The following is an 11,287-nucleotide window of genomic DNA, read 5'->3' as shown; positions in this document are numbered from 1 at the left end:
TCTATCGTTCTATCGTTCGCGTGTTGAGGATTAAGTTCGATTCATAAACGGATTCGTGTCACAGTTCTGAGCAGATGAGAACAGAAAACGTGAGAATCGAGAGGCTTCTCTGTCTCCTAAAAAAAGAACCAGAACACAAACGTGTCTTCAGACCAGCGGCCCGCTTTGATCCTGGTTCTGACGCCTCTGATGGCAGTCGGAGGTACAGACATCAGAGAGCATCAGATAATCGGCTGCTGATTATTTATAACTAATCAAACAGCATTCGTACTGCGGCTCCCAGCTGGAGACGGATTCGTCTGCACGAGGAGCTCTCGTGTCTGCTTCATCTCCCTCCAGCATGTTGATGATTCGGTGTTCTTGACGGAATCTCACAGTTTTAGTGTAAAACGGATTCATTCTGGCAGATCTCCAGAGCTGCGCTACGTATACGTGGAGCCCTCGAGTGCAGGTGTGGTCAGCGCCGTCCGGACAGGTGGGAATAACTCTGGACGAACACGAGTCATTTTGGACACACTGTGAGTCGTTTACAACAATTCTTGGAAAATTCTTTTCATTTCGGAGATGTTGTGAGTGATTGTGAACAGATTGTGAGCGATTCTGAACAAATTTTGAGTTGGTTTTGACAAATGGATCATTTTGGACCATTTTTGAATCATTTTTGGACACTTTTTGAGTCACTTATGAAACATGTTGGATGGTTTCTGAAGCTTTTTGGACAAATTTGGATTCATTCTGGGCACATTGTGAAGCATTTATGGTTGTTTATAATACTTTTGGACCATTTTTAAGTCATGGTGGGTTGTTTTTTAATAACTTTGGACAAATTGTGAGTCATTTTCAACAATTTTTGGAAAATTCTTTTAACTTCGGAGATGTTTTTAGTAATTTTAAACAGATCACGAGTGATTCTGAACAAATTTTGAACTGGTTTTGACAAATTTTGGGTTATGATGAGAAAAATCATGAGTCAGTTATGAAAATGAATCATTTTGGACCATTGTTGAAGCTTTTTGGACAAATATTAAATCATTTTTGGACACTTTTTGAGTCATTTCAGACAGTTTTTGAGCCAGTTGTTCCACATGTCGGATGGTTTTTGAAGCTTTTTAGACAAATTTGGATTCATTTCGGGCACATTGTGAGTCATTTTCAACAATTTTTGGAAAATTCTTTTCACTTTGGAGATGTTTAGAGCAATTTTGAACAGATTGTGAGTGATTCTGAACAAATTTTGAGCTATTATGGACAAATTATGAATACTTTATGAGACATCATGGACATCTAGGACAGTTTTTGAAGCTTTTAGGACAAAAAAATAAATCATTTTGGACCCTTTTTGAGTGGTCAACTTTTAAGTCTTGTAGACAAATTTAGTGTCAATTTGGGCAGTTTTTAAATAACTTTGGACAAACTGGGAGTCATTTTTGGTCAGACTTTAGTCACTTTGGACATGTTTTGGAGTGATTTTGAACCATTTTTAGACAATTCATGGATTGATTTCATCCATGGATTGATTTCAGTCATTTTGGACAGTTTCTGACTCATTTATTCCACATGTTGGATGGTTTTTGAAGCTTTCTGGACACATTTAGTCATTCTGGGTAGACTGTGAAGCAATCAGGGGACGTCTAAATCATTTTGGGCCATTCTTAAGTCATTTTGGGCTGTTTTTTGATCATTTTGGACACATTTTGAGTCATCTCCAGCAGATTTTCCAGCTGAAAGAGGTCAGTTGTGAGAGCGTTAGACTGGTTCAATGCCGTGTTTTGTTCAAACTTTCTCTCCAGAGTGATAAAACTCTGCGTCAGGGACACTGTGCTGTTTTATGCACCTCACTCTGCATGTCGGTCATCTCTCTGGCGAAGCTGATCTCCGTGGTGTCGGGCAGAGCGGCGTACAGGGAGCTGGACATCTCCTTCTTACCGCTTTCCTTGTACTTGATCTGTGGAGATTAGTTATGAAATATTCAACCAGCAGTGAAGAACTATTCTGCCCGATGCAGACAAGAGAAGTCTGACATTCATCTTGTCCTATTTCTGTCCACAGCTCACCTGACTGAGCAGCTCTGCAGCCTCCTTAGCGTGCTGCGTGTCCATGGTGTGAGGCAGGACGGAGTACAGGCTGCTGCTCGCGTCTTTCTTACCCGCCTCCTTGTACTTGGTCTGCAATTTAAAAAAGAAATCAGTCGTCTTGTTTCGGCCTCGACCTCCTGCCTACAAGGACCCAAAGGAAAACTCTGGTGTTTTTGGACCAATGATCAGCAGTTTTTGGGGTTTTTTTGGCCAATTTCAACAGATTTCTGAATCATTTTGGACAAATTGTGAGTCTGGAGATCTACAGGAACCTGGGAAGTTATAATAAGATTCTGTTTCAGGACGTTGTGAAGTCTTTCTGCCTCCATCCTCCAAGTCTCGTCTTCCATTTAGTTCAGCTCGTCAATTATCATACATGTAAAGTCAACAACTTTTAAGTCATATTGGTCAGGTTTTAATCATTTTATACAAGTTTTGAGTTATTTTGAGGCAAATTTTGGGTCATATTGGTCAGGTTTGAGTCATTTCAGACAAGTTTTGATTCATTTTAGACTAATTTTGAGTTATATTGGTCAGGTTTAATAATTTTAGACAAGTTTTGAGTCATTTTGAGGCAACTTTTGAGTCGTTGTGGTCAGGTTTGAGTCATTTTAGACAGGTTTTGAGTCACTTTGGTCAGGTTTTAATCATTTTATACAAGTTTTGAGTTACTTTGAGTCAAATTTTGAGACGTATATTGGTCAGGTTTGAGTCATTTCAGACAAAATTTGAGTCATATTGGTCAGGTTTTAATCATTTTAGAAGTTTTGAAGTTTTCTGGACAAACGTTGAGTCATTTTTGGGGCAAATTGAGTCATTTTGGTCAGATTTTAGCCATTTTAGACAAATTGTGAGTCATTTTGCAGACTTAGAGGCTGAAATAGCTCAGGTAGAAGAGCATTAGACTATAGATCTGAAGGACCCTGGTTCAATCCGGCACAAGTTTCTCTTAGATTAATTAAACTGCATGTCAGGAATACGGTGGTGTTTCTACCTGACCGTCCGATGATCTAAACGTCATGATACGAATGAAACCGCGAGCTGCTACGTTAAAGGACATGGACATCAGCTGTCTGCTCATTTTGTTTTGTTTTATTTTTGTTTTCACCCTCTGATGAAGACAAAGACAAAGAGTTGACAGCATAAGGACGAGCTGAAGTTGTTGGAGGAACTTATTCTGAACAACAGGAAAACTTCTATGAACTTTTAGCGTGGACGTCCCGTACCTCGCTCTGCAGCTCCGACAGCTGTTTGGCCAGCTGTGTCTCTGTGGTTTCTGCCAGCTGATGGTACAAACTGCTGTGAATCTTCTGCTTCAGACCTTCCTTATACTTCACCTGCAGGAGACAGAGGAGGATGTTTTTCTCATAATTCTCTGTGATTGGTGCCTCAGCTCAGATATGCCGTGAAAATTCTAAATTCTAAAATACGACGCAAGTCTTTGAGTCCTTCTACCAAACAAAGGTCTAAAAAAATGTCCACATTTCGTGTAGTTTTCTCGGCTAAAAGTGGCTTAAGTTTGGTTTGAAAGTTTAGAAGGCGTCTAGATCACACCCAGCCAAATTATTTTAACACAACATACAGATTTAGTGGTGGGTCTTACGTGTTTGCAGTTGTTTGTGTGATGTATAGACTCTGGTTCACTTAAACGTTCTAATGTTGCACTAAAATATTTTTCTTGTTTTCTGTCAAGTTTCTGTAATTTTGCATCTTGTTTTTGTAATTTCGTGTCTTGTTTTTGCTGCTTTCTGTCAAAATTGTGTTATTTTGTGGTTCTTTGGTTCAGTTTTGTCTCATTTCTATTGTTGTCATTTTTTGTTTTGTTCACTTTAAATTTGCGATTTTGCACTAAAACTCTGCTTCACTTAACTTTTGCTCTAAAACTCAGGTCTACTTCATGTTTGTATTTTTGTATGTTTACTGAAGCAAACTATACGAGATCCCACTACAATGTTTAAACTGACTTTAGCGATCCGTGGGATTGTAATTGTCCTTCTGTGAATCCTGCTCGCGTTTTTCTTCCTGCAGATCCGATGAATGTAAAGCAGAACAAACTGATGAAGCGGTGGAGTAACGTGACTGTTCACCTCACTCTGCAGGTTCGACACCTCTTTCGCATGTCGAGTGTCGATAGTTTCCGGCAGCAGAGAGTACAAGTTGATGTTCAGCTCCTTCTTACCGTCCTCTTTATACTTCACCTGGAAAACAAATTGAGTTTCACTGACAGCTGCATCCACCAACCACTAGAGAAACTTACAACTGAATTCTGCAAACAGTAATTTTTCTTCTTCTTACCTCGCTGAGCAGCTCGGAGACTTCCTTAGCGTGGGCGGTCTCTATGGTCTCGGGCAGCTGGTGGAACAAACTGGAGGAAAGTCCTTTCTTCAGGGCTGACTTGTACTTCAACTGAACACAAACAGCAGCACGGATAGTTAAATGGCAATAAAACACTCAGGGATGGACGCTATTTCAAATAACCATTTTATTCCATATGGTGTTCCACAGGGTTCAATACTTGGTCCCCTTGTTTTTTCATTAAATCATCCAACAACATGCTTTTAAAGCCACATATATGATGCACAACTTTACGTATTTCTGGTGTACTATGATGTAAACAGTTTAAATCAGCTGGAGACTCAAAAGCTTGAATTATGGACCAAAACTTTGTTGCTGCTACATGAGAAAAAAACAAACAGATCATTTTGACGCAATAACACGAACATTTTATTGTTATTCATGTAACTACAACACATAAACTTATAACGAAAATCATGAAAAGCTGTATGTTTTAATGTTTTTAATGTGTGGAGAACAGATAAATTGACCCAGTTAGTTAAGTTTTACTTCTCACTTAAGTTGACACGTGGTGAGATTTTGCTGTTATTTAGCACGACGGATCAAATTTAATAAGCATATGAAGGGATTTTATGATGCATGGGGCTGCGCACAAGTCATGTCTCTGATAACATGGAGAAGCACTGAAGGCTTCACTGATACGTAACTTATCAAAATACCATCAGTCATGATCAATAACAGCAGAATCTCAGTCAATGCTTCCTCAATTTATCTGTTCTTGGCCTTATTATAGTATAAATTATGTTATTGTGAACCACATTGCGTCATAACAACATAAAAGTATATTGTTTTAAAGTTTGTATGCCGTAAAAAGACAAAAACATCTTGTTAGACTGTGAAAAGTATTTTGTTAGATTAAAACTTACCTTTTTGTTTCTGTTTTAAAGTTTTATTCTGGTCTTTTTGCTGCAAGTTTATGATTGTTTTTCGTCAAATTCTTCAAATAATTTCACTTCATTTCATTGTATTTGAATGAGTGTAATTTTTGCACTAAAACTCTGGTTCAGGTTAATCTTCAGTTTAATTTTTGAGTGAAATTCCTCGTGTGTTTTTCACAGACTTGGCCAATAAAGCTGATTGTGTTTCTGGTTATATTCGTGCTGTAAACACAACGATGTGAAGCACTTACATACAACAGGTGCTACAGACAGGAAGCTTAATATTGTTGGTGATTTTATTACGTGCACAGGCGGTAGCAGCGGTTTTTACCTCGCTCTGCAGCTCCGAAGCCTCCTTCGCGTGCAGCGTCTCCAGAGTTTCAGGCAGAGTGGAGTACAGAGAGCTGGACACGTCTTTCTTCCCCTTTTTGTACTTCATCTAAAATTAATGCAGTGAAATGTTACGTCTGGTTTTCACCGGAGAACAAGGAAAGCAGCGGCTTTTCCAAATCTGCAGCAGAACAACAGTAATCTGTGGTATATTTGTCTGCAGCGGTGAGTCAAGTTTCGAGTCAAAAAAGCGTTTTATAAAAAGTCCAAACTTCTAATATTAACATCATGAAGATAATTCGTCGCTGTATCCAAACTGTCATCTAATAAATATCAGGAAAAGATGGAACAAGTAAATACAAGCAAACGTTGTGCATGAAAAATCCTCCTTCAGTGATAAAGTATTGCAGGAAAAGTCCCAGAGTAAAAAGTACAATATCTCCGTCTGAAGTGTGGAGCGGAAGCAGGAAGTTGTATAAAACAGAAATACTCGAGTAAATCCACTGAGTTATGCTGCACTAGTATTGCTGCTGCCTGCCGACTAAATGTTGTTTTGTCTGCTGTAAATATGGATTCAAGCTGAACTCCTCAGAGATATGACCAAACCCTTTCATGATCACTGACGGACTTCTTTATTTAAGGGCTCATATTCTAATTATTTGTGTTTATTCTTTTTTTTTTTCCAGAGATTCAGTGAAGGTCTACACTAGATCTATTGGATCATAAACATACAAACAGAAATGATAATATCTGGTTAAACTTCTGGTTCCGTCCACCAGCTTCTGGTCCATCTCTGACTCCTCTGGACAGAACCGCTGGAGTTCAACTAAACTCGTCGTCTTTCTGACTCAGACTTGTTCCTTCATCAGTCCACAGGTTCTGGATGGTTCCAGTCAAATGCCAGCCGCTCCTCATCCTCACCTCGCTCTGCAGCTCGGCGACGTTTTTAGCAAACTGCATCTCAGCGGTTTCCGGCATCTGACTGTAGATACTCTGAGAGCGACTCTTCATCCCGTCTTCTTTGTATTTGCTCTGTTGAAAACACACACTGTCACTTTACACTCATGACACAGAGACAACGTCGTTTCTGTGCTTCACATATCACCCAGAAGCTTTCCTTTCTGTTGATGGTGAAGCTCAACGTCTATTTCTCTGCTTTGTCTTTTCTTCTTTTCATCGTTTGCGTTGGATGTACACGTACAGATACAAAATAACGACAGCGAGCCTCATCAGCGGCATTAAAATGCTAATGAAAGACTGCCTACGACCTCTTTGATCCGGTTTGTGGAGATAATCACATGTGTGGAGACCAATTCAGGACCGAAACATCAGAGAGGATGTGAGTTTTTACGATTCAAACGAGAGAGTTTTTAATGAATGAAATCAACCTCGTTTCATCTCCTTCGCTGATCCAAACAGTGCTACTTTTGGTGCATTTCGATTGTTGGTTCTAACGCTCAGAAACAGACGTTCTGACCCGTTTTAATCTGTGGAACGTCCTGTTTTGTGTCTTTACCGTGAACGTCGGCAGATTGTTTGGTTTTTCCTGCTTGTTTGTTGCAACTTCACCGTCTTGACAAGATGTTTTTCACATCGCTGTCGTTAAAAATACACGATTTATCTCGTTCTAACATAAAACCTTCCACATTTTAACACATGGCTTCGATCTTTGTAGAGAGAAACAGATAAACTGAAGCTCATTTACTCAACTTGTACATGCGGCTGCACCGTTATTTCTAAGTCACCTTTAAAACAAGGGAAGATCAAGAGCTTCACGACTTTTAGGGTTGAATCTATACAAAAGCTGTTTTCCTGTTTACACGATGAGTCCGTTTACGTCTTCCACCTGCCTGCAGTTCAACCTACAACACATGATTCTGGGTCGGAGGTGGATCACAGAGTAGTTTAGGGTTTTATACAGAATCTGTAGAAAGCGGTGAATGTTTTTTAATCTTATTTTTAACATAAAGTGACTTTGACGACGTACCTCCATTTGAAGCTTAGATTTGGTTCATTTCCGAGCAGTTCAAGGACTGTTGGAAAGTTGAAAATACGAAGTTTCTTGCTCTTTAACAGTTTCTGCCTCTTTGTTTTTTTTTTTCATTTCAGGCGGCTAAAAGTGCAATAATTCCATTAATCAGTTTGTCTGTGTTTTATATTATTTATTATTACGCAGCATTTAGTCATTTTTTGTTCTCAAAGCTTATTTTTTCTTCATTCTTGTGGATAAACATGCTGCAAACACACTTCTAATTATTGTTTGGACGGACAAAATGACCACATTATGACCGCATTCTGGACACTGTCTGCTGTCGGTGCTGTTACCTCACTCAGCATGTCGCTCATCTCCCTGGCGAAGCTGGTTTCTGAGGTGTTGGGCAGCGTGGAGTACAGCGAGCTGGACATCTCCTTCTTCCCGCTCTCCTTGTACTTGATCTGGTGAAACGTTTACATTTAATCCTCACATTTCTGCAGAATCCGATGCAGTAAACTGAACTGCTCTCACCTCGCTGAGCAGCTCTGAGGTTTCTTTGGCGTGTTGTGTCTCCAGAGTTTCCGGCAGCAGAGAGTAGAGGCAGCTGTTCACCTCCTTCTTTCCAGCTTCTTTGTACTTTGTCTGCAGACGACACAAACGTTTTCTTATTAAAGAAAACCTCTCAGCCGATTGCAGCAGCATGTTTGTTCTCTTTAAGGCTTTCACGGTTCTTTATTCATCAAATGTTCCTTCTTCGCTAATATTCTCTAGAAAAACTCAGAGATGCACGTTTTAATGTTTTAATTCCTAACATCTCACATTTAATCTCATTTTATCTGCCGTCTCGTAGCACACTGGCTTTGACTTTAGGGGACAGACGTTCAGAGGAAAAGACTTTTGGTAGTTACAGGAAGTCACCAAGTCCTATCAAAATTAAAGCTCAGAACCTTTTAGCGTTTGTGAAATACGGTGCAGAACAGTTCAGCCAAAAATTCCTCCTCTGTTGATATTTTTAAGTGTTTTTTATACCATTGGGCTGCTCTTAATGGTCTTAATATTTCACATTTGTCTTAATTTTAGAATCTGCTCGTACAAACACGTGATCACTTTTTGCCTGTTGTATTATTTTCTTCAGTTTTATTATCCATCCATCCATCATCTCTCCACCTTCATCCTCACCAGGGTCATGGGGGGCTGGAGTCTATCCCAGCTGACTCAGGGTGAAGGCAGGTTCACCTGGACAGGTAACCAGTCTATCACAGGGCTACACTTAGAGACAGACAACCAAGCACACTCACATTCACACCTACGGACAATTTACAATCACCAATTAACCTCAGCATGTTTCTGGACTGTGGGAGGAAGCCGGAGAACCCGGAGAGAACCCACGCTGCACGGGGAGAACATGCAGAAAGATCCCAGGTGTCCTCACTGGGATGCGACCTTCTAGCTGCGAGGCGATGGTGCTAACCACCGAGACACCTTGCAGCTTCTTCTGCTAAACTAACTGACTTGCAGTTTTAATTTTTTGATGTTTGCACAAAATATTTTGCTGCCTGTCTGACAACACATGAATGCACGTTGTAGTTTATTTTTATATTAACAGCCATTACTGTAAACTGTTCTTATTTTTAAAAAAACAACAAAATTAACGAAATTTGCAAAAACTTTCAAAAACACGCTTTTGAACTTTTCCGCAGCTTTCTTGCTGAAAACTGTGGAGTGCATTTGTAAAGATGTCTTGTAATAAAAAACCTAGAAAATTAAGGTTTGATTAATATCTTCTTTTTTTTTTTTAAGTTTTACACGTTAAAATTAAAAATGTTTAAACTGGAAAAACGCAAATATCTGAAGAGAACGCGTTTAAAAGTTATAATGCCATAAACTGTTAAAAAAGGAAGATGTTACTTGAATTTCTTTGATTATTTATTTCACAAAAAAAACTGTAATCAACTTGTCCAATGTTTTGTTTTGTTTTTTTTACAGTTTCTACAGGTTTCACCAACACTATAAAAAACATGTACATATTTACATTTTGAATTTGCTTCTGTTCTTACGCTGCCTGCAGTTCAACCGAAAAGTCCACAAATTTTTGACACTTGACAATAGTTCACAGATGAGTCAGTGAAGATTTAACATTTGAGCCAAGAACCGCAGAATTTTGTGTTTCTTACAGAACGTGGTCCCAGAAAACGGTTCATTTTTTGGCAAATTTTTAGACGGGAAAAAAGCGACTTTGAATAAACATCATGACAAAAAAAAAAGTCAGGCTCTCGCGATGCTAAACGGTGTCACTTTTTATTTATCAAACTTGCTGGTGGGTTTTGGGGGTTCACAGAGTTTAAATCATCAACTTAGCCCAATAAAAACACTCCAACAAACACACGTGTTCAAACTGACACCGTGCTGCGTTTTTCAGTCTCGCGGCAGCAGCAGTGGAAGCTGCAGCTATCACACGCTCAACAATCTGCTTTTAGAAATCATTTCTGGTTTTAGTGGGCCTGATCTTTCATGCACGCTCTAAATGGCTGACAAGTGATGCTTCAGAGCGCTGAAGCGGCCTGAGAGCAGCTCTACAGCTCCATTCACTCTCACAAAGCCGCAGTGTGTTCAGAGCTTCACCTCAGCCGGCCTTTGCAGATTCACAGCGCTTCACGGTTACCGCGACTGTCAGAGAAACTGAGGGGGAAAGTGACGTTTCTCTCACAAGCACCGAACGTTTTTCACTCCCGTCTCGCTGCATTCAGACATTCAGTCAGCTGTCAACGGATAAACATTCAACATTCAGCCGCGACATAATCCTTTATTCAGTCTGTGTGGGAACATTCCTGTTTTCTTGTTGGTGTCTTCAGTTCAACTCATTTTTGCACGTGCTGCCACTCGAGACAAACCCAGATCCAGATGTTTTTATTTAAAGGACACCCAGATGGCATCAACTGTCTAAATAGGAGCTAAACTCAACGGTCGGACTCAATACGAAGCCAGGATTGTGTCAGAAAAGCTTTTTTTTAAACAGGAAAACTTTCTCGTTGCTCACTTTGCTGCCATTATTGATCCTGTTTCTGCCTCTAAACGTGTTGTTCAGCCTGTTTTACAAAGAGAACGGTGGCGTCATGTGCCGTACCTCGCTCTGCAGCTCAGTCAGCTGTTTGGCCAGCTGTGTTTCTGTGGTTTCAGGGAGCTGATGGTACAAACTGCTCTGGATCTTCTGCTTCAGGCCTTCTTTATACTTCACCTGCAGGAGACGGGAGTGCATCAGTACGCCGGAAAATACACAGTTTCATCCCAATCCTTTGGAGGAGAAATGCTAAAATGACATGAAAACTACACAAAAAGACCAAAAAATGACATGTAGGAAACTAAAATGACCACATTTTTTCTAAAATGAAACTAAAAGTGCCAAAAATTACTCAAAAAGAGTCTAAAATTAAACAAAAACACTCAAAAATGACACAAAAGGAAACACAAATGACACAACAATGACTCACAAAGACCAAAATTAAACAAAAAGACTCAAAATGATGAGAAAAGACGGTAAAATGACACAAAAACATCAAAACTGACAGACAAACATGCTAAAATGACACAAAAAGACTAAAAAATGATAAGAAAAGATGCTGAAATGACACAAAAATGATACTTAAAGATGCTAAAATGCCAAAAGGGCACAAAAG

General features: G+C 39.6%; 1 protein-coding gene across 1 annotated transcript in view; it reads right to left on the bottom strand.

Moving 5' to 3' along the window:
• The window catches only part of LOC103369805 (nebulin-like), a gene marked incomplete at its 3' end in the record, with an annotated part of 46,164 nt that overhangs the window by 15,697 nt on the left and 19,180 nt on the right, over positions 1 to 11,287 (bottom strand). The window contains exons 12-21 of the mRNA XM_008298618.1: positions 10,738 to 10,848; positions 8,145 to 8,255; positions 7,964 to 8,074; positions 6,560 to 6,670; positions 5,640 to 5,747; positions 4,371 to 4,481; positions 4,163 to 4,273; positions 3,302 to 3,412; positions 2,055 to 2,165; positions 1,835 to 1,945 (exon numbers count right to left, since the gene is read on the bottom strand). Coding sequence (XP_008296840.1) covers positions 1,835 to 1,945; positions 2,055 to 2,165; positions 3,302 to 3,412; positions 4,163 to 4,273; positions 4,371 to 4,481; positions 5,640 to 5,747; positions 6,560 to 6,670; positions 7,964 to 8,074; positions 8,145 to 8,255; positions 10,738 to 10,848 — 1,107 coding nt within the window. The remainder of the gene's footprint in view (positions 1 to 1,834; positions 1,946 to 2,054; positions 2,166 to 3,301; positions 3,413 to 4,162; positions 4,274 to 4,370; positions 4,482 to 5,639; positions 5,748 to 6,559; positions 6,671 to 7,963; positions 8,075 to 8,144; positions 8,256 to 10,737; positions 10,849 to 11,287) is intronic.

Source organism: Stegastes partitus, unplaced genomic scaffold, assembly GCF_000690725.1.
Source record: "Stegastes partitus isolate 25-593 unplaced genomic scaffold, Stegastes_partitus-1.0.2 Scaffold1332, whole genome shotgun sequence".
Classification (NCBI taxonomy): domain Eukaryota; kingdom Metazoa; phylum Chordata; class Actinopteri; family Pomacentridae; genus Stegastes; species Stegastes partitus.
The sequence above is the reverse complement of the archived record's forward strand: the minus strand, read 5'-3'. Positions and strand labels throughout refer to the sequence as shown.